Raw genomic sequence first — 27,066 nt, 5'->3', positions numbered from 1 at the left:
GATGTGGATTAGTCCTCAGACCCTGGAGACGAGAGGGGAGGAGAGGAGAGCTTAGTATGATGTATCACAAAAGTATGAAAATAATTTCAGTTGTCAATGAGATACACGTTTGTGGATGCTTTAAAACAATGCATTTAAAATGCTCAAATATCCCAAGTGCCTTCTCAGCATTGAGCTCATGACACAATCTAACAGCTTTACTTGATTTCTGTTGAATTTATACACAAAGTACCCTGAAATCCCACTGAACAGAGAGTAGTGAGCCCCGACCTAGAGTGCTGTGTTATACCATAAGTGGCATTTAGATCTTGTGTAAAATGCATGAGACAAGCATTTGGGGATCGATACAGCACAAAAATCTTCATTTCTCCCATCTCCAATCCCATCGCTCAGGGAGCCATTGTGATTTTTTTCCCTTTGACACAGCGAGTTTGCTAAATGGGCAACCTTATCCCTGCAAGGCTGTCAATCATTTATATTAGTCATTTTCTTGGCTGGAGAGCGAATTTGAGCCCTGGGAGCCTCCGACTGGCATTTTAAATGTGAATAATAAAATAAGAGATACAGGAAACTTATTTCATAATACATATATATTGACCAAATAGAAGGGAAAAGAAAACAAGAAACCCTCATATTGAATACAGATCATAAAGAATTATTCCAAACACAACATTGTTAAATCTAGGAGTCGTATTTAAACAGCCAAGTGCTCTTATGATTTGGCACAGGTAAGATCAATGATACTGCTGCACTGACAGGTCTTATTTCATCTCCTCCCACTATCTACGTTCTGTTAAAAGTCCAGACAATAAAGCAGTCATACAATCTTACCATTGCACAACTATAGTGCACACAATCTAGCGTCTTGCGTTTATCCGTCTTTCGTGTAGCCATCTTTCAGTTGCGTGTTCTCCCTGGGAGGCTTGAATCTGGCAATACTCCTTCATTTCCTGGCTCTCTGTGTACTTGGTAGGCTGAACTCTCCTTTGAGACAAACAGCTGAGCCTGTATGCATGTGTGTCAGCTGCGCTCTTACCTTGTTTTTTTGGTCTCAGCTGGCGTCAGCTCCCCTGAGGGGTCCTTTCCGCATGGGAGCACAAGGGAAGCCCTGGAGCCTGGCCCTACGCAACACATATACTGTCTATGTTAGAGCCTCAGTTTGGAGCATCTGTTACCAGGAGTTATGGTTCCATACACTGGGATTGCCCCTGTCTGTCTCCTTGTGTCTTGTATTTATACCCTTCCTTAGATGGGATCCCAACAGTCAACCCCTGACACCTGATGCAGGCAGCTGATTTGAACAAAAAAAACAAGGTCAACCCCAAAGCACAGTTGCAAACATGTGTTTACACAGAATCCAACAGCATACCCCAAATAAGCCACTTTTTACCACACCACACTGATCCTCAGCTGGAAACACTTCTATGTCACCTTTATCTCTCCTTTCTCATATCCATCTGCAGGCTCACCTCATCCAGGTGGCCTCTCTCTGATAGACTGAGAGATACTGTTAAACTTGTGAAAAGTGCAGAAACAAAACAGATGATAGAATAACTGCATTTTCCCATCCCACGGACAAACAAAAAGTAGGACAGACATTGTATAACAAATATTTGTTTAATAGTGACATTACAAATTTGATTACGAATTTGACCATATACTTTTAAGAACCAGCTGGAATACAAGAGCTGGTTACAAGCATAGGTTGACCGAACAGGCCTGAATGCTCAGTAGGCCCCTATGCCAGAGCTTCTGTGTGAAGTCACTGCTAATAAGTTTGCATTTATTGTTGCATAGTCAAAGGTCTCAGTCATTCCTGTCAATAACAGAACCCTAAAGGTCCTACTGAAAACTGAAGGAATAGCAAAATTCACTTTGAAGATCACACGGGTACATTTTAAGTGAGTGTTTATCCTCTCCGTTTATCTGTAGGACTTCAAGAGCGATGTATATTTGTTAATGTGCTGTTGTGCTGTTATGTGTCACTGAGTGTACCTGCACTGTAAATCTTGTGTGTTGTCACTTCAAAGAGAGAGGTTGGGGTTGACAGGAACTAATTAAATGTGTTCGTAAGTGTGTGTGTGTGTGTGTGTGTGTGTGTGTGTGTGTGTGTGTGTGTGTGTGTGTGTGTGTGTGTGTGTGTGTGTGTGTGTGTGTGTGTGTGTGTGTAGGTCTGTGTGCGTGGGTGTGTGTGAGTGTGGAGGCAGCAGGAATAAAGAGTCATGTGTTAGTATGTGTACGGGTGTGAACAAGGCAGTATATAATATATATGAGGGAGACAGATGGACTCTTAGCAATGATTTAAAAAGGGCAGAAATCGGTGGACAAAAACAGGAAATAATAGTAATTAATTAATTAACAAATTAAAAGCATTTATAAAGAGTGTCATTGTCAGTCTAATTACTGCATTATTATTATTATTATTATTATTATTATTAATATAATTTTTCAGTGTCTGTGACTGATGCACCAGAAATGCAGGCTGTGAATCAAAATGGTAAATTCTGTGATAAAAATTAGTCATAATGGGTTAAATACCAATTAGCAATGATGTTTGAAGTGTTTATCTGGCAATTACCATTTTTGAAAGGTCAGTTTTCAAAGCAACATTCAGAGGTGCATAGAGGCCATAAACAAAACAAAACAGAAAATATGTTATTTTTTATTCCAAGGCAACAGTACTGTACTGTGCCATGTGTTCTTGGTTACTCTCATTTTGTCCACCCCTTGTGGTTATTATTTGCAAAAAAATCCTCTCTATTTAATGTCAGCACATTTCATTCATTTCTCCAAATGCTGTCTCCATTCAGAATGAGATTTAATTAGACAGCATCGCTTGCTGTAATGTCTCAGTAGGTATGGGGAGTATTTGCCCAAGATCATTCTTGTTTGTAATTATCCAGGGGATTAATCTGGTGTATTCGCCACAGGAGCCTGTAGCTGTTGCTTTGGATTTGCCAGCCAAGTCATTAGATACACAGTCAGCGGGCACCAAACAACAGTTGGGTCTCTCCCACTCTTGTCAGCTTAGGGGAGCAGGGTGAATACTGGTGGGTTTTGCAGCTTGTATTTGGTGCATATGGTCAAGTGTGACCTTAGACAGCAATGGTTTACTTGTTTCTTTGTGACTTATTTACAAGAAGGACAAATACACAAAATAGTTAGGGTGGAACATTTCTGTTTTCTTGGCCTATCCAAATCCATAAGAAACAGCTTGATACAATGCTTGATACCGTGTCCAAGAAGAAGCAAATGATGGATTGGAGCAAGATGTTCCAAGCCTATTTATAGCTGATATTTAGATTTATGATAGCCAAGTAGCCTCATGTTTCCAAGGTAAACGACACACCTAGCTCTGTGGCAGACAGGGACGGAGCTGCAGATGTCGGCCTGACAAACAAGCAGTGACCCCCTGAGACCCTCATCTCTCTGCGCCTGCTAATTGACTTGTTATTGATCAACTCAAAGACAGTCTGATTTATGGGGAAGAGAAGTTGTGGAGACAGCCACCTGGCATGGAGCGGAGTGTTATGAATGTGATGCGCAAACCCTGGGGGACTGGAGGCTGCAGTTTAGGAAGACATATAGGAGTTTGCAATGCACCAGTGAACTGACACCTTGCACCGGGGGGGGGGGGGGGGGGGGGGGGGTTCTAACATGATGAATCCAAACAACACCAGTGAGCATGCAATGTGCTTGTGGACATGAGCATGTTGCAGATGTGTGCAGTGGGAGGGATGAGTGGGAATATGGTTGGGGTAAAAACAGGGGGTTTTGTGTGTTTGTGAGTCTGTGCTGGTGTGTAGGACACACCCGGGAACAAGAAGAAAATATATATATATATATATATATATATAGTAGTCCTACTAATCCATCCTTGAGAAACTTTAGAATCATTACTGTTGGGCCTGTGTGTGTTAAACAAGGAGACAGACAAAGGAAAGAGAGGGAAGGTGTAAGAGGTGAAAGACAGAAGGGGGATATAGTAGTGATCTTGTGTAAAGGAGTTGCACAGGATAACAGGCTTAGCTCAGAGTAGAGAACACAAAGGGGCTTAAGGCTGATTGCAGGCTGTGACAAGGGAAGGGGGGGAGAGATCACGCCTTCCAGGCAGAACTATGTAAGCCAAAGGTCCAAGAAAGACCCCCTGACAGCTCAAGTCACATGGCAGCTTAAGGAAGAGTGTCAATAGCAGAGATGGACAATGAATGTATTCCACAGCAGCACTGATATCTTCTTCACAGGGAATAAAATGTCAGCATGGTCCACATTTGAATAGAGCGACCAAAATTGCTGCATGATATTTCTAAATGTCAGGAAGAATGTGGGCATCTTTGCGATTGTATTCAGGGTAAAGAGGGCATTTCGATCTCATATTTCCACTGAGTGTTACGCAATATGCTGAGCATTGGGTATGCAAATTTTTAATTGCATTTTCATAGCACGTCCAAGAAGTTCTTCAGACTCGCCCAGCCGATTTCTGAGTGAGCCGCCTCCCACTGTCCACCTCGTCCATCCCTCGTCTGGAGACATGATTTGGCAGATTAATACTCACAGAGGTAGACTTCAATGCAGAGCTATTCGTCAAAGCTACCTGCCAGAACAAACGCCTGACCCAACTACTCAAATCTCCCCTCATTCATCTCCCCTGTCTCTCCCTCTAAAAGTCTTGTTTCCCTCGTCTCGCCCCTCTCCTCCCAACCTCACCTCAGGTTTTGTTAATAATCAATTATGTGATTATTCGAATGATGTGATTAATTACTGGCCCTCCCTCCCTCTGTACCACATGTCAGTGTGCCTATAATCACACAGCGACAGCAAGGGGACAGCTGAGTTGAGTGATTCTGTCTCAAGACCTATAGCGTGACCCTGTATGACTTGGCTGCGTTTGTTGTCGGCTCATCCTGACTGATGAGGCTTTAAGAGAGCGAAGAGACACACCAAAACATCACAGCGTCCACAAATAACGTCCCCCCCACACGCTACTGTCAGCTTGACACCAACAATATCTTCCATGTCCAGCGAGCAAAATGTTCATTTTATTTGATAGTCTAGTCTTGGTGCTGCATTAATTCGTTCCAAGTCTTGCATGATAACTGTCCCTGAGGCGCTGCAGAGTTATTTTGGTTTTTGGACCGGTTCCATTCATTTTCTCTGTTCTGGTGAGTTAAACAATATAGAGAGCAACTTAAGCTACAGCAACTTTGAGTGTCAACCTTTACAAAAAAGAAAATCCTGTTACCAAAATAGGCCATAAAGAGGTCAATAACGTCCAGCGATTGCAGTGAATACATAGTGTGTTTGTGCTGGAGTTTACAGCATTGCCCTCTGAATGGCAAGATCTGCATCTCAGCAATCCAGATGGATGTTGATCCACTCTCAATACAAATCAAACGAAATTAAACCTTAAGCCGGATTCAGGAGCACCAGAGTTGAGTGGGGAATCAAGACCAGTGACTTTAATTCTGTGTTAATTAAATGTAGATTTCCCTGATTGAGGAGCAGTCCCTCTGACGCCAGGGGACCTCCAGTCACATAAACATCCGCTCAGCGGATTTGTCTTATGTTTAAGCATGTATTAGTCCTCGTTTCCCAAACTGTCTGGTGCTGGTTTACACAGAAGGTCTGTCAGCTGAGGGATAGTAGCTTGCAAACAACTCCTCAAGATTTCCAACATTCAGCATCCTTGAAGGCAGGATTTCTGGGCAAGTTGTTAAACACCGTGATAAGTGGGTTACATCCATACAGTTTTCAGATGAAATGAGAGTAATAGTGAATTCTCAGCACTAAATGTCACACTATTTGTCTCTTGACTGGTCATTCTCCCTCGTTCACTTCCCCACTCCCTCCCTCCGTCCCCCCTCCGTCAATGTAATGAGCAAATCATGGCCACTAGGGAGAGATGTAGAGAGAAAGATCGGTCCGATTATATGTCAAGGAGTGTGAAAAGAGTAGCGCTGTTGTCTGTCAACTCTAACCCCAAGCTGTCTGTAGTCTTACCTTTCCACCGAACACAATGAGCGCTTTTCCCACGCGTAGATCTGCTTATTATTTCCCTGTCTTTTAACTACAAAGTCCATTGCAGGAAATGCCAGGACAGCCGTGCCCTTTTCTGCACTAGCTCTGCCAGAGCTCAGACAAGGGTACAATGGACACAGTAACACGCGGCTATCCAAGGCTGATTTAGAGTGACTGGTCTTAAACCAGACTTATAAAGTACAGTCATTATAGGAGGTAAAGGGAGGGGCTGTGAAGGATGCTGTGGCTAGGTGGGGGCTTTGGGAGGGAGGTTGTTGTCATTTGGCAGCCAGTCCAGTTGGAAAGAGAAATTACTGTTGGAGCCAGAGCCTGTGTGGTGGACCGTTTATCAGCCAGTCATCGCAATGATTCACGCGATCCAGCGGGGAGCCATTATTTTACCACCCTGCTCTCTCACGGCATCCTGCTGGTGGCGAGGATGATGATAGCCATGGGCTTTATGAGCACATGAGCAGACATATATACAGTAATGGTTTGAGCACAACAGTTCTCTTTTCAGAATTCACAGTCACATGTAGTCTGTGGATCGGACTAGACTGAGAAAGAATTGAGCAGTTGAGCCTAACTCAGGGCCATATGGCGTTTCTTCACTGCAGCAGAACACAGAGATGCCTCGGGAAGGGACTGACAAACGTGTGGTCCCTGTTGGAGGTGAGAATAACTGGCGCTGAATACATAAAGATCACAAATACACCATCCACCTGCTCAGCGAGTGCTTTGGGACCCGGTAGATCCGTAGGCATTGATACGCTTTTGCATTTGCCGGTCTGCCTGTACAAGCACGTATAACAGTCACTGCATAAGCAAAATAATTCCTTTCTGAATAGGAAATTGGCAAGGGAGACCTGTGATGGCCTTCTCATAATAACAATGATAAAAAAAAAATGCTATTCTTCTATTCAAACTCCCCTCACTCTTCCTTTACCAACTTCCCCTTCTGGCGCCCATGGGAGGCACATCATTCTAATATACACAGGTTTTCATCCCTTCACTTTTTGTGAAAGACCTGCAGGAGAGACAGAGACAGGGAGAGCGAGAGGGAGAGAGACGGAGACTGTTTATTCAGTCAGATGGTCTAACGTGTGTGGAATAGATTTGAGCTAAAGAGGAAGCTGTCTACACAATGGCAGTTTGCATCGGTGAGTGAATGGTGCCACGTCTGCAATCACGCCCTCATTGACTCATTGACTTTGCTCTATAGTGAGCAACAAATTGAGATTTTGAATGATTCATCATCATCATCATCACTGACAGGTGTAGTGCTGCATAATGGCAATGAGACGTCTATTAAGGCGAAACATTGCGGCATATTTAGCAACGCGGCTAACACTCTTCAGCCAGTCAGGCTGTACTTAAAGGTGCAGTCAGCGATTTTAATCCAATACACTTTTGTCAAATTCAGCGAGTATCTCCCCACGGTCGGCCCATCACCCACAGGGGGGCGTTAGTGCTTGTGCTATCTTCCAGTGTCCAGAGTAGAAGGCGAGTTAGCAAAGCACTACATAATGCAAAACTTTTTGCACTTAGAATTTAAAAAAAAGTAAATACAGTGATAGGTAGCAAGGAAGGAGTGATTTTGGACACAGCGTAAATTGAGTATTTTTCTTTGTTCATCATTGCTTTTTAGATAATTCTCCCATGCTAAATTAAGTTCCCAAGATGGCTGCAACGATGTCTCCATATCAGTCTTTTCCTCAGCCTCTTCTCGCTTCACTTCGTCGTGCCATTCACTGTCATTGTGAAAAGGTGTGTGTGACTCCACTAGTAGAGCAGAGCCCATTATCGTAAATAGGCCAATAAGTAACTTCACACAACGTGTCTCCAAAGCAAGCACACTCTATATGCAAAGCAGAAGCACACTGTTAAAGAAACTGGTGCCAAGTGATTATATTTGTAATTTAATTTCCTTGGTCACACAGAGATAAGAGCAGGGAGCGGCTACAGTTGGCCAGGAATGAATAGAGTGATGAGAATGGGACTACGGCTTCATTGTCTGGACTGAGATGTCCGAGACGACACCACTTACGAACAAGGGTACCGGCGGGCAGATATGGTGCACACGCAGGGATTTACAAGTCGAAACTCAAAGACACAAAAAGACAGCAGAGAGAATTCTACTATATGGAAGAACACCTGCACTCTCAAATCGAAGGGTTGAATAGTGCTGGATAATCAAGAAAATATTTTTTCCCCTGAAGCAAGCTCTGCCTCTCCCTTTCTGTCTGCCTCTTTCGCACTCAGTTCTGCTGAACAAGTGTAATCAGCAGGGTGGTCTGGGTGGGATGTCAGTCACAGAGCGCAATGGCTCATTGCAGATTCTACCGGCGAGATGAACCGAGTCCCTGCAAAAAAGACGACTGAAGGACACAAGGTGTACTCTGCCCACAGCCTCTGTCTGTCTTCCTCCCTCTGTCCCCTTTTTCTGAGATTGTAGAAGTGCAGATATCAAATGTCCTGACTTTTCCCATTTTCAAAGAGTGTCCACTTATACTGATGACAATGCAGTAGAGTGCACAATAGTGCAGTGGTCAAACTCTCATTTTGAGTGCATCAGAACATTCAGGGCTATGGAGAGCTGGTGGTGAACGAAAGGGACAAAGTTCATCAAAATCTGACACCACAGATTAGTACAGAATTTGGGGTCGGTGTGAATCTGCTTTGTGACATCTCAAATCCTTTGAGATTCAGATGTTTTGTCCCAGAGGCATATTTTATTCACAGCCAATGCACGGAAACATGTAAACATCCATTGAATTATCCCAGAACCACAACAACGTCAGCGAGGCAGATTGTTCAGGGCTGCTATTGTAGAAAGAACAAAACTCCTGCTGAAGCGAGGGCTTCTACATTGAAGTGTACTGTATCCCCAAACAGATGGAGGTAATGGGATTCATTGGTTTAGGTGGGATCAGTGAGTTGTTTGTTAATATATATGTGTTTATACTGTCTTTATAGAGTCATTGAGTAGTGCAAGAATGGCAGTGTCGTCAGAGTATTGTATAATGATGGGTGAAGTGCTGGTACAGTCATTCATGAGGGTGTAAAGAAAAAGACAGAGGACACAGCCCTGAGGGACTCCGCTGTGTCCTCAGGGTGTAGCCGTTGCTTAGGACACTGTGAAACCATTGGATGATGAGTGGAGGGATGTCTATGGTGAAGTTTATTGATGATCAGCGTTCGTCCTTTGACCCCGCAGGTAAACTGGTAGTGGTCCAGCTTGTTGGTTTCTGAGGGTTTTATTGGGAACTGGTTTGATGGTGGATGTTTCCCAGAGGTTGGGAATTGATGCTGTCCTGTAGGATTCCCATAAGATGCAGAGGAGGATGTGAGAACGCTCCATGGCACAGCGTTTGAGCATTCGAGCAGGGGCGCCAATTTTCTCTCTCCCCTTGTTCTCAGTTCTCTCCTCCTCTCATCTCTATGTCTGTTTCTCCCCTGCTGTCAAGTCTTTCTGTGTATTTCCTCAGCGTCTTGACTTTGAACCCAACAGCATTAACCTGTCAGGGAAGTTACAAATGTTCTGAGTGAATTATGTAAACTACAGAGACATAAAACTGCAAAAAGCATGGAGTTCTCACTTTATTTCATAATTCATCATGCCCTCAGATCGAGGAAAATAAAACTGGACTCATTAGGTAGTCTGGCACATTCTGGCTCAAAATCCTCTGAAATATGCTTGAGAATATTAATCACACTTTGTCTACCTCGCAAATAAAAATCAAACACACACAAACGCGTGCACATATTCATAGCTTTTATTTTTGTGATTTCATTACTCAAATCAAATGAGAGCAGTATCTCCCACATTTTGCCAGATTTCATTGCGAGAGGCAAAGCAATAGATGTTACACCAGCACCACCAAAAGGTCAAACTGAAAACAACAGCTTGCTGTCTTCCCCTCCAAAAATACAAACTTACAGCATTGATTAAAGACGCCTCGCCTTGGCAGCCAGCAAGTTTATTTATTTATCTCTATGAACACAACCACAAACACAGGAGCAAAGAGAAACACACACTTGGGGGATGGGGATGGAGGCAGTGCAGCATAATTAGTAGGACATGGCTGTATAATTGGTCTCTAATTGATATGAAGAGCAGTGGTTTATCCCAGGTTGTGTTCGACACATGCTGCCGGTCACCGGCAGGAAACACTGGCGGCCTGCTCAATCTTGGTGCCATCTTCTGATTGATGTCTCTGTAGCAAATGCCCTTCAACAATCAGCACCCACAATCTCTCTGTGTCTATCAGGCCACCTGTCTATCAGTGCGTAACATTTTCTACCATTCATCTGTCGTTTCATCCTTTGTGCCTAAACGTCTCACTATCTCTGTCTTTCTATCCGCACATTGACTTGGCCTCTCTTTCTATGAAGGCATTCTCCACCTTCGGTCTGAAGGGTGAAAGAGCAGCGTTTGTGGTGGTGGAAAGTGAAAAGTGGAGGGTTTGTTTATGAGACACTGGCAGCCACAAAAGACTGCATGCTTTTATTGGCCCAGACAGTACCCACCGGGGGAAATAAACAAAAATCAATTCTAAAAGTACTTTTTTCCAAAAGTAAAGGAGTGTACCTGCTCTCTCAATTTAGCAAATGAGGTTTGAGGAGGTTTCTTCTAATGATGAAAGGTGTCACTGAGAGGCACAGCTGGACACAAGAGGTCAACACACAGTGAATTGAATGGATTTGAAGTTTGGGTGGGGAAGCTCTTTGGAACAATTCTGTTCATGGATCGTGTGCTGATGCAAGACGACCTTCAAGGACATTCTCCTCATTTACACGGCAATTAAGCACTACCCTGTCGGTAAATTGAAAAAGAGACAAAAATCCTCTGTGGATTTAATAACAAACTCATTACCAGGGCCCAACAGGGCGGAACTGCCTTTTAATTAGAGCAACACCTGATTAACGCCCAATTAACAGAGCCAGAGCCACTTAATTCTCCCCCACTTTGGCAGGTTGAGAACATAAACATAAGCAGTCCAACACCGGAGTGCTTCCTCTCCTCCTGGGAATGTGTGAGAGGAAAGTAAATAACGGCTTTGGAGCCAGTCGGCTGTCGGGTGGTCCAAATGAACCGCAGAGCTGGGGACTGGATACTGGAAATGCATGCACTACACATGCAACACCTGGTAGGGTGATGTAGGACAACTGTCCAAGCAGTTAAACATGATGCTCAGACTGAGCTCTCAGATAACACCCGTTTGGACAGAGAAGCCTTTTAACTTCTATTTAGCTGTGGAAGGGTGTAGACAGCACAGGATGCATCGTCAAGCTAAGCCTTGTTGAACATGCTATATATATATATATATATTATAAAAATAAGGGATCATTGATTAGTATGACTACAGACACCTTTTTTAATTAAAATGACAACACAATGCTTATTTGCAATGAGCAATTAACAAAAAATGATGATGTCCATATACATATAAAAATATATTATTTTCTTTTGTTGAGGTCTATCAAAAGTGTCACATAGGCGTCACAAGATGGCGCAATTTTAACATTCATCAACTACAACAGCAACATACTGAAATGTTTAGTTGGAGATATGAGTTGAATGTTTAGTGAGTGTTTTGTTTACACACGTTCAACTGAAAAGCTTCCACAGCTGGATCTGTTCCTGGCCCAGGGGGCAAACCTGGACAAAGCTTTATGAAATTCAAAAGTGTGCAAAAAAAACAGTCCCATTCACTTTATAAGAAAACAGTTGTCATCTTGCATTTGGTGCGCAGTTTCTCAGCCAATATTGTTGGTCCTTAGTGTGTTTTAGTTTCATTGCAGTCCATACTGATAACAAACTGGAGAATGCTGGAGACTTCAGTCCCACGTACCTTCAGGATTCAGACTCAGTTCCTCTGGCAAACACTCCATACACAGTTAATCAGTATTCAGTCTGGCTGTGCAGTACAGAGCTATAAAGCAGCGAGGAATTGCTGGTTTCTCATTGAGTCTGTGTGCTTTAATGTGTAACGTACGCACTCACATCCTTTTCCTCAGTCATGTCCTTACTTCTGCACTCCAACCAAGGCTCTTGGGAGCCACGTTTCTTTAGCTGTAACAATGGTAATAACCATCGCTGAAAGGGCGTTTCTCGGCCTTGCGTTGAGAGGAAATCCGCCACGACTCCACAGCCTTCTCTAAGTCCGGCAGGATGTCCGGCACAACAGCTTGCTCAGCTATAAAGACTATCACCTCCAGGACCAACAGCAGGACCCAACCTAAAGCTCCGAGCCAATAGGAGGAGCCGAGGCCGGACACGTCTTGACGGATTTCTTCCCGGTGCTGATAGGTAAAAAGAGACCAGCTGAGGAGGAAAAAGAATCCTGTAGATAGAGGAGACAAACGAGTCAAATCAAGGATCATTGGGAGGAAAAGGGGGGGGGGGGGGGGGGGGGGGGGGGGGGGTCATTAAGGTCAATTATTACATGCCTGGAGCTTTAGAAAAGCGTTTGTATGATAATAAACTGCAATTCCAAGAGAAGTAAAAAGTATCTTTAAAAACTGCTTCCCTGCAGGGTATGTTAATGAGAAGTACATGAAAGAATTTCTGGAGGTGTGGGTTTGACATGAACTACACAAACCAAAAGGCTATTTTGAGGTTAGTTGGGAATGGGGCTGTGTTTTACTACTTTACTTGGAATGTATCTATTATTTTAAAACTCCCGAAACAACAGCAGTCAATCATTAATTCAGAGGAAAACAAAAACATGGCGTGTGGCTCAGGCAAACAAGCTGTGTTTCAAGTCACATCATTTTCTTTTTACTTTTAGTACACACAGCAGCTGCTCTTACAAAGTTGGTATTGCTGCATGCAGTATGCATTCGATTGGCACCATGCTCCCTCGTTGTAACATTACACTTTTCAACTTTGACCCTCTTGCTCACATATACGCCGCGCAGAGGATTGTGGGTCAGCACAGCCAGAAAAGCATGCTGGCTTGCACACTGCAAAATGCAACCTTATTTATTGGGACATACCTTTTTTTTTTATGGCATGCTAAATAGTATGGTATATGGGTATTGGAGCACATGCAGTGTTTCTCATATTCTGAGCAGTGCAGTGGTGTTACCTGTGGAGGCCATGGTGAGCAGCAGCAGTGTGGAGGGGTAGAGGGCTTGTCCCGCCATGAGGAGAGAGCGGGTGTTGGAGTAGGAGCGCACCGTCTCAGATTTCCAGCAGAGGGCAAACACCAGACACAGAGCACCCGTGCTCACAGCCATGAGGAAGGAAAGAACTCCAAATACTCTCTCTGCTTCCAGCACTGGAAGACACACAACAACAGACACACACGCACCGTTCAAAAAGGGAAGGGTAAACCAGACTCATGGATATCTAACTATAAGTTGCCACAGGTACATTAAGTTTTTTACTATAAATAGGCACCGTGATGAATTGATGACTCACGGGGGGATTCCCTCATAACATGTCCCTGCCTACAACTGAAACCAGAGGAGTAAAATCAAGAGGTTGTGTACTTTAAAAGGTATTTTTCATAATATTGAGCTCACACTACATTACTTTCAACCGTTCAGTGTGTTTGCACAGTAAGAAACGACACAGTTGTATTCAGTTGGGTGTCCTTTAGTAGCAGTTTAACTCACATTATAACATCACCCATTTTCTCTCTGACCAAGCAAATATTGAATATATATTGAAGAATCTTTGATCTAATTCCCAAATGCCGTTGCTGGAGCACCATCTGTCTGTACATGTACCGTTACAGCTGTGTTGTGATTGTTAATTTGATTTTTCTGTGTTTACTACGAAACCAAGTTGGCCATTATAGTAGCTGTCTGAGGCAACAACAACATACAAGTACGGTTAGTGTTGGGCTGACTGTATTGTATTTTACTCTTGTATTTTTGTACAAGAATAAAGACATACAAGCACGTTTTCTTCAAGGATTCAAGGTAACACAGGGTGAGTAATTGATCATTTTTGTGGGTTAAGTATTCCTTTAATGTGGATTTTTCACTAGTGATACTTTGTATCTTCCTGGCAAGTCTATTCGTTCTGATTCAAGTTTAGTTACTTGTTACTGGACTAATTGATGGATCAAAACCTTTGGTGTATGTTGGGGAAAATCTAAATGACTAATGATTATGTGTGCTTACAAAGACTTGGTGTCCTTATGTGTCCTTGTTGTGTGAACTTCCTCTGACATTAAGCGCCACAGTTGTTTAGTCTATCCGAAAGAACACTCAGCACTGCTTGTAATGGTAAATAAAGTTGTAGACGGCGTCGATACTTCATGGCGTCTTCCGATGATAAAAGTGATCTTTGTACTAGAACGAATTGTTAAAGTGTCCCGATACTTAGAATATGCTGAATGAAGGCAATTTGTGTGTGTTATGCTTTCGTGATGTAGATTGCATGTGACACTATTGTTTACTTGGTATAAATATCCGAGGCTCAGAGTCAGACCTCTGAGCAGCCTTGATCCATGTATACTGTTTGTGAATCAACTCGGTCTCCTTCTTGCAAGAATAAATGGCCAATTGTTTAATGATTTTCCATCGGTCTCGGGTGAATTTTTCTAACAGTGTAACTCTTGTTTTTGAATTTATAATCAAAATCATTTAAAAAAAGTGTTTTCATAGTTTGATAATTGCTTCCAATAACAACCTGAAAGGACATTCAAAGCTCTGTTTTCAACCTTTTTTGGAGGTGGATTAGCTCGCTGCACCCTTAAACACAGAGTGAGGGCAGAGGAATAACAATAGATTTAATCTGAAAGTGTGTTTGCATTGTTACAATGTCAGTGGAATAAAAGCAACTGAAATCTTTTTCTTTAGTAAACAATGTCCACAAACAAGATGTAGCTGACAAAGACCAGCTGACCAAGATTTCAGCACATTTACTTCCAGCCAAGTGTGAACGCTCCTAAAAAGAATGCATTTTTCTGGTACAGGGGCGAGCTCAAACTTGTTTATTATTGCCGGCTGAGAAGCTGCTTTGCAACCCAGTGGTTTTTCAAATGCTCCTCCTGATGGGAAAGGATGATTCAGAGGTGTAAAAGGCTCCCTGAGGCTGATCTCTAGCAGAATCAGTGTCTTATCAACACAGCACAGCCATGTTTAAATATTCTGCCCTCCTTCATAAATTTGTTTCCTCCTGCATGTCCGCCAAACGTTTAACCTAACCCTGAGCGACATATTTAGACAGATATGTTGGCTGCAGACAAAATGTTGAAGATGTAAATGTGGCTCACCGTTGAAGACGATGACATCTTTACGGTTTGTCTGGTCACTTTCAGTGTCATTCCACTCTGTCCAGAGCCCCCTCTCCTTCAGCCAGAACGGTGTCCAGACCGCATAGCAGACACACAGGCAACCGGCCAAACCCACACAGGACTGAGAAAACCTGAAGCGACTGATGGAGTCCCCCAGCTCCAGCAACTTCATATCTCTGCACCACAGAGAGAGGCAAGGAAAATGGAGGAGACCGCAGGAAAGAGATGCGTATTTAGAGTGTATTGAAATTGAGCAACAGAATAAAAACTGACCTAGTTCATATAAATCAGCTTTAAAAACGTAAAATTGTATTTAAAGTATGGTCTTACCGTTGTTGTCGAGAAAAGACAGGAACAAAGCTGTGAGGTTAGTCAGTTACAGGTACAACGTTTACACTACTACTATTACACTAAGTTTACTGCTGTACCAACACCCTTCTTGTACTGCTCAGGACCACAAGCCCTCACTTGCAGCTCAAACCCTTCAGTGTTACTCCGCCTCTGCTGCAATGGAAACTCCCCCAGCCAGCGGCTAAATTTCCCCCGTGAATTCTCCACTGTGACCCACCAACTCACGCTGTAGAGAAAGTGAAAGCACCATTCAATATTTGAGGAAGCAGAAGTTTGTGTCACCAACATTGAGCTATAAGCAATAAAGAATAACTGGACAACAAAGGGAAGTCCATGAGTCTTTAAACTCTCTTGATTCTTGGGAGATGCTCTGTAACCGCAAAATACCACTCAGACATTTGTTTGTGTCAAATGCAGAAACTGTGTGCGCGGGTGACAGCATTTAAGGAAATCCCACTCTCGGGTTTGTCACAGCGTGATGTGGTTGATGGCGTCTTCGACGTCACACCACCAATGGAACGGCGCCCACAGCCCACCCAAAAGAAAGTGTTCAAAATGTCACATTAAAATGCCATTGGAGTATGTTTCATACAAAATAAGATAGTAAACATCTTAAAATAAATTCACTGGCCAATTCAGATGTACTCTAAATGAAAGATTATAGTCAAATAAAGAATCAATACATTCCTTTATTCACAGATCATTACATTTACAGAAAGTACAATACTTTCTGATCAAACTATGAAGATGAATAATTCAGATTACGATAAAAAATGTTTAAGAATAGCGCCTGACTGATTTTGGTTGATTTACATTTGGCATTCACTTGTTGGAGTAAATAAACATACATTTTAGCATTACAAAAAAAACAAGGCCGTCTCCTCTAGCAGTTTAAGAATAAGGCCTAGAGGTGCAGGTAGGAAAGTACTCTGTCCTGTCCTCCCATCTGTCCTTGCCTGGTTTCCTTTTGTTTTCTCCTCTCTACCCTGCTCTCAGCTAACGTTTCCTCTTCACTAAAAATCAGCCATCAGATTTGACTTTGCGTCAAGTGTTTGTGTCAAGCTTTTCACCATAAACGCAGGGACTAAGAAGGACGCTGAAGGGCCGCCTCTTGAAATTTGGCAGCTGCATTCGTGCCTGTTTGTCCAAGAAGCTTACTTGCTGGCTCTCTGCAGCAGGGTCTTGAATACATCAAGAATCTCTGGGTCCTCCCCAGCCGACAGCTCTGGAGTGTTTTTCTCCAGCCAATCGGAGGCGTGGATCTGGTGCCTGAGCGTGCCAATCAGAGAGTCCAGGCTGTCAGCGGGCTTGGATGCCTGGCAGTCCAGCAACACAAACTCCTCAGTGGCCAGCGAGCCCGTGTCAGGAACAGGGCTATCCTTCTCCTGGTCCGATGACTTGCTCTGGGGTGATGATGTTGAATTGACAACCGCAGCATTGTCCGACTCTGCACTGTCCTCTTTCACTGATTTGTTGCCCTCCTCACTGGCTTCTTTGATAGAGTGTGAAAGGGGGCTGGTGATTTTCTCTTTGATTTCTTTCAAGGCCTCCCTAAGTCGCTTCACGCCTGAAATAACACAAAACATTAGCAGAAGAAGTCAGAACCTATTATCCATTAAAAGCAGAAGATAAACCGTAACAACACAATTTGGGTGAATAAATGAAATGATACACAGTCTACTCAACGTCTAGTTTAAGACAAGAGACTGGGAACAACACAAAACAACTACATATATCAACCTTTCAACATATCACATCAGACAGACTACAGACTGACCGAGCTGAAGGTGGTGCTGCTGGTCTGCGAAGACGATGCGGAACCAGCCGGGCGTGGAGCAGAAGAAGGCCTGGCCACAGTTAAACACCACCTTGTGTCTGAGGAAACGCCTCCACAGGCACAACTCCTCCTCAAACGTCGACTCTCTGAGGTACTACCAAAATGGAGAGATAGGAGTGACGCATCAAGCCCCCGGGAAGAAACACACAATGTTTTCCAGAAACACCCTCGTGGGGTTATTTTTCATTTGAATTAGTGCCAGTAAGAACTTAAAATATGTCCGCCCCAACGTCGTAGCGGGACTTTGATCTTGGTACCTCTCGGAGGTCGGCCCAGACATACAGTGAAGCACGTCTCTCCAGGTAGGGGACGCCCATACTCTGCAGCTCTCCTGTCAGGTAACTGTGAGCAGCTTTCAGTCTGCGTCTGTTCTCGGGTAAAAAAACGCCGCTGATCCACTCTGGAACAGGAGAGCGTGAAGCGGCAATACGTATGTGTAAATTAAATGTCACATGTCTTTGTGCAGCAGAACCACGCTGTGCTCCTGTCATATCAGAGGAAGCCGGAGAAAAAAAAGGGGAAATATCTATCGGAAGCGGGGAAACCGCTACAAAGCACATTTCTGAATTGTTGAAAAGCTTGCATCCAAAATAATTCCAGTTTAGCAATTTAAACCCAACAAAACACTGCTTGCTGAGTACAAGGACAGCTGATTGCATTAGTGTGAATCTTGACTGGTCTTTATCAAAATAGATGATGTGATGTGATGTGATGTGATGATTATTTTCTCAATACATTGAGCACATGAGAAGCGTGGCTCCATACCTCTGTCCTGAAGCAGTTGTGCTACTTGGTGCTGGGTTGTTCCAGAGACACCGTGGAAGGAGCCCAGCTGGGCCATAGCCTCCACGAGGTCTGTGTTCTCAGTGTACAGAGTGCCCAGTCTGGTTCCTGCCATTGCAAAATCCTAGAAAACGACAGATTATTAGTTTTTATCTTCACATACATACATGTAATTCCACGTCTGCATTTAACCCATCCTAAGCATTTGTGAGCAGTGGGCTGCTAGGAAGCAACTTGGGGTTCAGAGTCTCGCTCAAAGACACTTTGACATGCGGACAAAAGGTTGCGATAGCAAATTTCTAGTATTTAATTCGACTTACTTACTCAGTATATTGTATTCATGCATAAGTACTTTTGCTCAGTAGCCCTTCACCCTTTGTCTTAGCGTACGTGCTCAAATGTATCTTGCGGTTGTAACTATAGAAGAATTCACCCTTGCCGGCGTGCAAAGATAACTAACTATGTTATGTATGAGAATGTTCCAGCGCCAAGGTGGCCTGGCCGCTTGTTTTAGTTGCTGGCCGTTGGTTTTTCATTGTCGTTTTCATCAGTCTGAGACAAAAATGTGCCGGAGAATCGAACCGACAACCTTGTGATTAAAAAGGACAACCCTGAGCCACAGCCGCCCCAAGAGGAAGTAAATGAAAAAGAAGGGTGAAAGCAAACACCCACAGAGGATAAGACGAGAGATTTCACTGTACCGTGAGCCGGGACATAAAAAGCCTCACACACTCACACACTCACGCAGCGCAGAACAGTACGTACTTTGCTCAGCCCCCACATGACATGTGTCCTCTGTGCGTCGGGCAGACTGAAAGAAGAGCACATCGTTAGCAATTAAGAGGCTGTCCTCGGCCACAGTCGTTATGATTAAAGCTCTAATAGGGTGATCATGCAGAGGTTAGGTTCATGCAGTACCTGTCTATACTGAGGACACTGCGAAAGGCAACAGGTTCATCAAAGACCGTCAGCATGTATATTTCATCAACGATAGAGTGGAGCTCATTTCTGAAGCCGGGAATCGTAGAGGGAAAGAGAACATAAATATATACAGTGCAGCATTAATAATAAACCTTGGTTTTATATTGTTAATCATTGTTTATGAGAAAGAAAATGCAACAGAAATGTAAAACGGTCCCCTCAGCGTCCTACGTCAGTGTAAAAGCACTGTGGTTTATGGTTACAACAGCTCAGTGCCTGCAAGCGTCTGTGGAGGGAATTACTCTGGCCAGATGATTTAGAAAACATGATGCAGGAGACTCCTTGGCACATAGCTGCACTTGACAATATGCTGATGGTTAAGAGAGGTGATAAAACTCCATCAAGAGCGCTTGATATTCCATACACGGGACAGCAGCTCCCGGTGCTGTAAAATAAAAGAGTTCACACAGGACCTGTATGCGGTGCTCTGGCACTTGGCGCTTTGTGCTTGAGAATTACAGTGTTGGGCCACAGCGTGAGATAATAGTGGGAAAAACACACCTTTTGGCGAACTCCAAGAAGGCAATCATCTCTTCCGGGGTGTAGATCTCAGCCAGAGGGTTGTGGGGGTTCATCAGTATAACAGCTCGGATAGTCACACCCTAAAAAAAGATGGCCATAAATGTCATTCAAAGTCTTTAGAAATGAAGCTGCGTAAGAATAAATGCATTCATGAATTACCTCTTGTTTAGCCCTTTTAAGCCCTTCTTCTAGTTTGCCCACAGTGAGGTGGAAGGGTCGACTGCCTTTGCCATCGGCCTAAAGATGAAAAATACCAAGACAACAACTGACAATACACCTTACTGAGCGAGACCACATGATGCACTTAAAAAGGTGAATGCAATAAGCATATGAATGTGAGATATATTGAATGTATATATGATCAGTACGGCACAACGAGGACATAAAGAGCAGACATTTCAAACACAAGCACATAGTTAGCACTGCGAGTAAATCAGGCTCTGTATTCCTACCTCACAGTCAAGAGGAACATGGAAGAGTTTTACATCACTATACAAATGTAGATCCTCGGTGATCACGCCGTAGAAAGGAGTAGAGATGAGAATGGCATCTACAACACGAAATACACAATGACCACCGACATACAAACGCATCCACCAAGACCCATATGAGCTACTACTTAAGGTATTAGTGCTCATTTTCAGTGCTGGTTTAGAAGCAAATTCAACAATTTGTAAACATGTACTCATCTGAATTTGCCAGGCAAATAAATGGTTTAGCATAAAAATGATCCACGGTGAAAGTAAAGAGACAAACATGGGCTGCTTATGAGGTTCGTGACTTCCAAAGCACTTGTTGAGCAAAACAAATATGTTACATTGCTCTAAATGAGGCATTGCTTGCCGTGGCACTAAAGAATAAGCAATTTATGTAGCTGCCCAAATGAATAACTTAATGAAAAGGTGTTTTGTATAAATAATTATGCTACAACTTCCCCATTGTATTATATAGTATACAATGATCTTTTTTAGTTGTTCTTGCTATTGTGCACATATTTGTATTCATGCAGTATAGATATGGATGTATTGTGTGTGTGTGTGTGTGTGTGTCAGTGCATTCTGAACCTACCTTCAGGGTCACAAATGACTGCAGCAATACACGAGAAGATGGAACAACAGCCATTCATCACCACAACCTGTACAAACACACACACACACACACACACACGCATCCAGCGTGTTATGAAAGACCCAATTAAGGCACAAGAGGAGGCCTGATAAATATGATAAATATGATACAAATTCATCCACCTGCTAAACAGCCATTCATTACATCTGCAAATTAAGTTGGTTACCCCCAAACAAAACAAGGTTAGTTACCGTTGCAGCATTTAGCGCCTTTATAATCATTACAGAGATAATCGGATACATTCATTGAATCCATTGCCTCAGAGTGTCTTCTGCAGCAGCAGTATAAAACATTTATAAAAGACTTATTTGTCAGTTATTTTATCCTTTGCTGGACATATGTATCAGTCATGGGAAGAGAACCTTCTTTTCACATATCACAGCAATCCTGATGGACTAGTTATACAAAAAAAACACAACAAAGAAAATTGGATGTATTCCAACCAGTTCTAGGTTACAGCATACAGCTTCATGACAACTCTGCTAATTTATTGGTTGATACAATTTTACCGTTTGTTTTAAGCCTGTTACTTGTTTTTTTCTATGTAAAACTTCTTATTTTCTTTTGTTGTTTGAACTTTTATGCTAAACCTTGCCTTGTAAACCTGTCTGGGCCAGGACTGCCTCGGAAAAGAGATTTTAAATCTCAATGGGAACATCCTGGTAAACATAAATAAAATGTCTTTGTCCCTTTTGACTCAGAACCACCATTAAAAGCTGCAAGTCAATCTGTGCTCCAGTCCCTTAATTATTAGATGTAACGTGTAATGGAGAGTCAAAAGTGCAACCAGTCATTCTGAAGAGTAGTTTTAAATGATTAATGTAGAACAGTAGCGCTGTATTGTAGTTCAGGTGGCACTACAGCAGATGTAATAGCGTTCAGTAGTTTAAACTCTGTAGTTTAAACTCTTGGAGATTATTAACTAAATTCCAGCATCAAAAGAAACAACCTTCACTCACGCTGTCAGCCTTCAGCGGGTTCGGAGAGCAGCAGTAGTGAGTCAGGAACTTTGCCACCTCCTCTCTCAGGCTGGAAGAGAACAAAGGTTATAAGACGGGTTTAGTTTGAAAGGTCTCATTAAAATGTAACTTTACTACGAGCCACTCGTCTAAACTGAAAATAAATGGTCCACTTTAATCCCTTACAAGGCGTGTCCCCTCCAGTCTGAATACTGCAACAAGGATGGGCCAATATATAGCATGTCAAGCTTGGTCAGCTGTAGCAGAGAAGAAAAATGAAATTCATTTGTGAATGCAGGCAGAATCATTTAGATTACCGGGCTGGGATTGCAGCGTTCATTTTACCCGTTTATGAAGGAGATCATAGCAGAGCTTGTTCTCACTGGTAGCCATGTTGATGATACCCTGCGAGTGAGAAGAAAAAACATTAGACTTTTCTGTTGTGTTGACATTGCTTTTGGCACATCAGAGCCGTCTGACAAGCTGTAGCAGGTATTTTATTCTTAACTCACATCCGGGTTCTCTGTATCGTGGTGTTTGTCCGTTGCATATTGGGCGTAGCTCTGCTGGAGAATGCCTTGATTCTGTCGGATGGCGTTACCCCGGTTGGACAGGTACACGCTGCGGCCGAGAGACTCTGCGCCTCTCTGAGTTGCCAAAACATTCTGGGACATTTCGTAGGCCTTTGCAGATACAGGCGGTGTTGATTTTACAGTTTCCGGTGTAGTGGGAGCTTCCGAAGGCGGCGGAGGGAAAGATGACGAGACGGAGGTGGCGGCTGTGGACGTCAGTGAAGCTGACAGATGAGCCAGGGGTGAGACGGAAGGGCAGGTCGGTGTTGTTGTGGCAGTCGGAGTGCTCTGTCTGGCAGCAGCCAATGCCCCCGTGAGTAAGCTGAAGAGGCGGAGCTCATGCTGGCGCTCCTGCTCCGCCCTCTTCTCCTCCCGCTGTTCCCTGCGCTCCTCGGCCTCCAGCTCTCTCTCAAGCCTCGCCTCCTCCAGGGAGAGGAGGCGCTCCTCTGCCGACTGCTGCCACTTCAGGAAGCTGGCCAAGGCTTTATCCAGGCTCTTTTGACCGCCGCATCTTGCACCCCCATGAGCCCAGGAGGTTTTGCCACCCAGGCGTCGCTTCCTCTGTCTCACAGAAGTTGGGGGGCGAGAAGCCGTCTTACTGGGCTGCTCAGATGTGTCCCGGGGCACAGGGCCACCCACAGCGTGGGTGGTAGCCGTGGCCGAACAGATGTTGAGGTCACTAAAACCTGGGGATATGAAAAAGAGAAATAACTTTTCAATAACACTTTCTAACCTTGTGGTAAGTACTTTGATAATGATAGTAATAATCATTTGGATTGACAACCTGACTGTGAGATTCTTGCATTTGTTGAGCTCTCGCCTCGACCCAGAGAGTCCTCCGGCCCCAGTGGAGACTGCCCATCGGTTTCCTGGTCATCTCCAGATCCATAGTACATCTCGGGGGGAGCGACACCGGAGTTCAGCATGCTCTCCTCAACATCTTCACATTTAATATCCAGCAGATCTCCAGCTTTCGGAGGCTGACCAAACAGAAACCCACCTGAGGAAGTGGGACCAAAGGCGCCTGCTGGAGCTCCTTGCAGGTACGCCTCAGGCCCGCCCTGGCTCTGAAACACCTGTTGAGCTATGACAGCTCCGCCCATAGAGGAGTAGGTAACAGCCGGGCGGTTCGCCAGCACTCTGTCCATCACGTCATAGAACTTCCAAGACCTCATTTTGTGGTTGTCCTTGATGCGGCGGTACTCCAGCTTCATCTTTTTGATCTTCTCCCTGCACTGGTCACCAGTGCGGTAGATGCCCTTCTCGCGCAAAACGTGCGCTATGCGGTCAAACACCCGCTGGTTGCGCAACGAGCTCTCCAATTCAATCTGGACCGACTCGTCGGACCACAGCTGGAGCAGCTCCACTATCTCCGGGTCGGTCCAGTTGCTGCCTCGCTCGTGCCTCCTGCCGCGAAAGTCCATCGTCTTAAGTTACAGGAAGTATTCTGCAACACAAGACGAAGAAACATGAGCGGCCACTTCTGCCTCGGAACACCAAGACACGACGTTGCTTAAACGGGTCACGTGTCATTCTTGATGTACAGTTTATTTACACAGTAAATGCACGATATTTACCCACTTGTGTTCTCTGACCGTAAATCAAAAGTGTAGCTCCTCGGGAGCGGATTGTTTCGGGGCTGTCACTCAGACGTGACACCCGCGTGGGCACAACAGACATGTCACGGCTGGTTAGCCCGGTTCGAAATGTGCAGAGCTTTGCTTAAACTTGCTAATATATACACTTCATCGAGGGCGAATTTGACATAACTTGGCAATATGGGGAATTGAGCATACGTCCAGTGGAATGGACGCGTACAAATACATCTACATCCGGGTTGACGGCACATGCGTGCTACGTTCCTTATTCCGGGATAACTTTGGTCCGTGCCAAAGGGGAGCTGCTGAAAGCGGGCTGTGTATCGGGTAGAGGACACAGCCGTGCGAGTCAGACCAGGAAGTGTTATGGCCCCCTCTACCGTTTGTCACCCGTTTGTGTGAGTTGAAGAGATATCCAGAAGATGGCGGTCACACACAGAGCTACAAACCGTTGTACAAACCGGCTATCTGGAAAACGAGGATGTGTGTTTTGTGTACAAGCGCAGCCCAGTAGTCCCGTATAACGACACAATAACGACGATAGCGGGTTGAAATCAACGCAAACAACCATTATTCTTAATAAAAAAATTCTGTTTTACTATTAGCAAAACATTAATCTAAGCTTTGTTGGTAAATATAATTCCCTTGTATGAATATATACGTTTTACTGTTGTACATCATGAATTGTTAATTGAATAATACACCACAACAAATAATTTGTTTATTAATTTGACCTACTTACGAAGGTCACCTGTTAATGGCGAATATAAAGTAAAACGTGACCTTAGGTAAGTGCATTCCTCCTTAAAAACAGTCACCCGCCCCATATAAAAACAGTCACCCGCCCCTTTCACCGACCACGGTGAGGCAAATCAAGTACACGCGACAGTCGAGTCGGCCCGAAACGTGACGTATTTCCTGGAGAAAACGGTTCGTGGCAGTTTGTTGTCATCTCCATACAGTACTGAACCCTTGTACATGGTATTTGCACGTAGCCCCACCATTCTCCATTTTTTTCCCCTCCCATCCGTGTATTTATTGTGTGTGTGAATTAATGCCAGCATGACGTTGACCTGGCCAGCAAAACAAGTCATGTGAAACAACTGAACAAAGCACACTCAGAAGACAGCATGGTGACGGTGGTGGCAAGTTGGTTGAGGGTAACGCGCAAGACTTGAGAGGTGTATTCAGCACCTGGAGGTTAGGATGCGCGTGATCGGATCGCATCATTATTATTAACCGTCTTCTGGACTAAGTAGAGGACGCACCGCCTCAGGTGAGGCGTAAAGTTGAAAGTCAAACCTCAGAAGAAGAGGAGAGTCTCCGCCCGGAGGAAGAAGATAATGAGGAGGCAGGACGTCTCGTGTCCTTTTGGCATCGTAGTTTCTGTAAAAGCCGCGACTTAAAGCTCGATGTGTTGAAAGCAGGGAGGGGAGTGGAGTGGGTGGGAACAATCGGAGTAGTCGCGGAAAGCCTGACGGCTTTTTATTTGCGTAAAGTCTCTCTGCCAGCGCTGCCGACAGCTCTCACCAGTCAGGTGAATCCTCCCCCAGTGTGGTTGACAAGCTTTCTTCATCCAATATAGGTGGATCTGTTTATTGGAAGGAGATATGACTTGACCGGCTCGTCCGCAGCGCGTCCTCGCTGAAGTTTATTCTTGGTAAGATAACGGCATGTTCCTTTGTTAACTCTTGTATTTGCGGCGCAGTTTTCTGCAGCACGTCTCATTTAAATCTGTTAATTCCGATGTGTCTTCTTCTTTCTTCCCCTCTCTCTGTCTCTCTTGCGCACAAGCTCGCACGTTCTTTTCTCCCCCTTTTTCAATTAGTTCATCCTCTCAGAGCTCGTTTAGACACTATTCATCAGATATTTGTGTCTATTTTAAGAAAAGTAAAGTGTGCTCAGTTTGAACCAACATGTAACTCAACTTTAAGTGATCAAACTCATCCTATGTTGTTCTTTGGTTATTGTTTTTTTTTTTTATTACCTCAAGTGCAACTCCCAGTGGGATCTCAACAAGGGAGGAAGTCAAGGTCACTAGCTATTGAGGCAAACAGCAGGGCTCCAAGATTCCTCCTCAGATGGCTCACACTACCTCATCGCATCACATATTACCCTATAAAACTCATATTTCGTGCCTGTCTTTGTTGGGCCTAAATCTGGTCCAGGTCAGTTAGATCAAAGCTATCAAATAAAGGGACTTTCCAATGTTTGTGTTGCTGGAGGAAGTCGGACTGTGTGGTTCAAATACACACCTCTCCAGCGCTGGGTTTAATCAACGCTGGTAATCCATCAGTATTTTATAAGGAAGCAGGAATGCAGTGGATGAGAGCGAGAGAGAGAGAAGTAGGAAGACACACTTCACATCAACAATATAACTCATCTATAAAGTAGGGCAGGGGGTGTTGTGGATGAGAGGAAGTTTGACACAGGGAACAATGCCAAGATCCAGATGGCTGGATCTCTCTGTGGGACATTACTTACAGAATTGATTCTTTCTCCTGGACACATTGCTGCTGCCCTAGACAACATTTTTATCAGGCTTTTCCATCTCCGCAGCTCGTTTAGGCAAGCGGGAGCAAAGATGGATCAGGCTTTAGTGGTACTCAGTCACGGCGTTCTCGCTTGCTTCAAAGTGTGTCTCTGAATATCGGCGTACGGCTCGCTTCCAGCTGCGCACCGCTGTCCTGGCAGAGCACAACATGCCGGCCCAATTCCTTTGGTTTTCCAATTGCACCCTTAACGTGGAGCAATTTCCCCTCTCAGGAGAGGAAGCTTGGCTGTCAGTGGTCCTTCACAAATGCTGCAGTTCTCTCCTGTGCCTCGGGTTTTCTGTGAGAGTGCAGCCCAGAGCACATGGTGGGTGTTGATTTGGCTGGTGGGCAGTCTGAAACAGAGCTGGAGTGCTGCATATGGTCCGTCAAAGCTTAGAGTGCTTGTCATTGCCAATGGAAATCGCCTGTTCACCTCCATCAAGAGTGGCTGTGCTATTCTGTCACATTATGCTTATTGCGTCTCTCCAGAGAGAGACTAATGTAGAGAATGTTAAGTGAATGCTTA

General features: G+C 44.2%; 3 protein-coding genes across 5 annotated transcripts in view; 1 reads left to right on the top strand and 2 right to left on the bottom strand.

Moving 5' to 3' along the window:
* Positions 1–9,855: 9,855 nt before the first annotated feature.
* LOC306698916 (uncharacterized protein) lies at positions 9,856–15,765 on the bottom strand. The gene is made up of 4 exons (XM_079163414.1): positions 15,606–15,765; positions 15,255–15,451; positions 13,113–13,304; positions 9,856–12,365 (listed from the first exon to the last, which is right to left on the bottom strand). Exons 2-4 carry the CDS (start codon positions 15,445–15,447, stop codon positions 12,091–12,093), a joined length of 660 nt encoding a protein of 219 aa, XP_079019540.1. The 5' UTR covers positions 15,448–15,451; positions 15,606–15,765; the 3' UTR covers positions 9,856–12,090.
* A 530-nt stretch (positions 15,766–16,295) lies between these two features.
* accs (1-aminocyclopropane-1-carboxylate synthase homolog (Arabidopsis)(non-functional)) lies at positions 16,296–24,171 on the bottom strand. 2 transcript variants are annotated; one of them, XM_079162413.1, is made up of 16 exons: positions 23,990–24,171; positions 23,193–23,855; positions 22,349–23,094; positions 22,182–22,241; positions 22,023–22,093; positions 21,837–21,906; positions 20,818–20,884; positions 20,202–20,299; positions 19,909–19,986; positions 19,729–19,829; positions 19,165–19,254; positions 19,012–19,057; positions 18,229–18,370; positions 17,721–17,863; positions 17,404–17,557; positions 16,296–17,193 (listed from the first exon to the last, which is right to left on the bottom strand). In XM_079162413.1, the coding sequence occupies exons 2-16, from the start codon at positions 23,830–23,832 to the stop codon at positions 16,781–16,783; spliced, it is 2,919 nt and encodes a 972-aa protein (XP_079018539.1). In that variant the 5' UTR covers positions 23,833–23,855; positions 23,990–24,171; the 3' UTR covers positions 16,296–16,780. The 2 variants fall into 2 exon arrangements, with proteins under 2 accessions (XP_079018539.1, XP_079018538.1); XM_079162412.1 differs by having other exon boundaries at positions 23,193–24,171.
* A 1,379-nt stretch (positions 24,172–25,550) lies between these two features.
* furinb (furin (paired basic amino acid cleaving enzyme) b) overlaps positions 25,551–27,066 on the top strand; it is a 66,315-nt gene continuing 64,799 nt past the window's right edge. For both annotated transcript variants that reach the window (XM_079162994.1, XM_079162993.1), the window contains exon 1: positions 25,551–25,666. The gene's annotated coding sequence lies outside the window, so the exon portion shown is untranslated. The remainder of the gene's footprint in view (positions 25,667–27,066) is intronic.

Source organism: Pholis gunnellus (assembly GCF_910591455.1).
Source record: "Pholis gunnellus genome assembly, chromosome: 7".
NCBI lineage: Eukaryota > Metazoa > Chordata > Actinopteri > Perciformes > Pholidae > Pholis > Pholis gunnellus.
Note: the sequence above shows the minus strand (reverse complement) of the source record. Positions and strands in the feature narration are given on the sequence as shown.

Excerpts from the sequence above, each read along its gene's own strand:
- LOC306698916 (XM_079163414.1), bottom strand. The coding sequence starts at position 15,447 with ATGAAGTTGCTGGAGCTGGGGGACTCCATCAGTCGCTTCAGGTTTTCT. Across the intron at positions 13,305-15,254 it reads AGATGTCATCGTCTTCAACG|TGCTGGAAGCAGAGAGAGTA; the intron begins GTGAGCCACATT and ends TGTGTCTTCCAG. Across the intron at positions 12,366-13,112 it reads GCTCACCATGGCCTCCACAG|GATTCTTTTTCCTCCTCAGC; the intron begins GTAACACCACTG and ends CTCTATCTACAG.
- accs (XM_079162412.1), bottom strand. The coding sequence starts at position 23,832 with ATGGACTTTCGCGGCAGGAGGCACGAGCGAGGCAGCAACTGGACCGAC. Across the intron at positions 19,830-19,908 it reads TTAAAAGGGCTAAACAAGAG|GGTGTGACTATCCGAGCTGT; the intron begins GTAATTCATGAA and ends ATCTTTTTTTAG. Across the intron at positions 18,371-19,011 it reads TCATGTGGGGGCTGAGCAAA|GATTTTGCAATGGCAGGAAC; the intron begins GTACGTACTGTT and ends GTCGTTTTCTAG.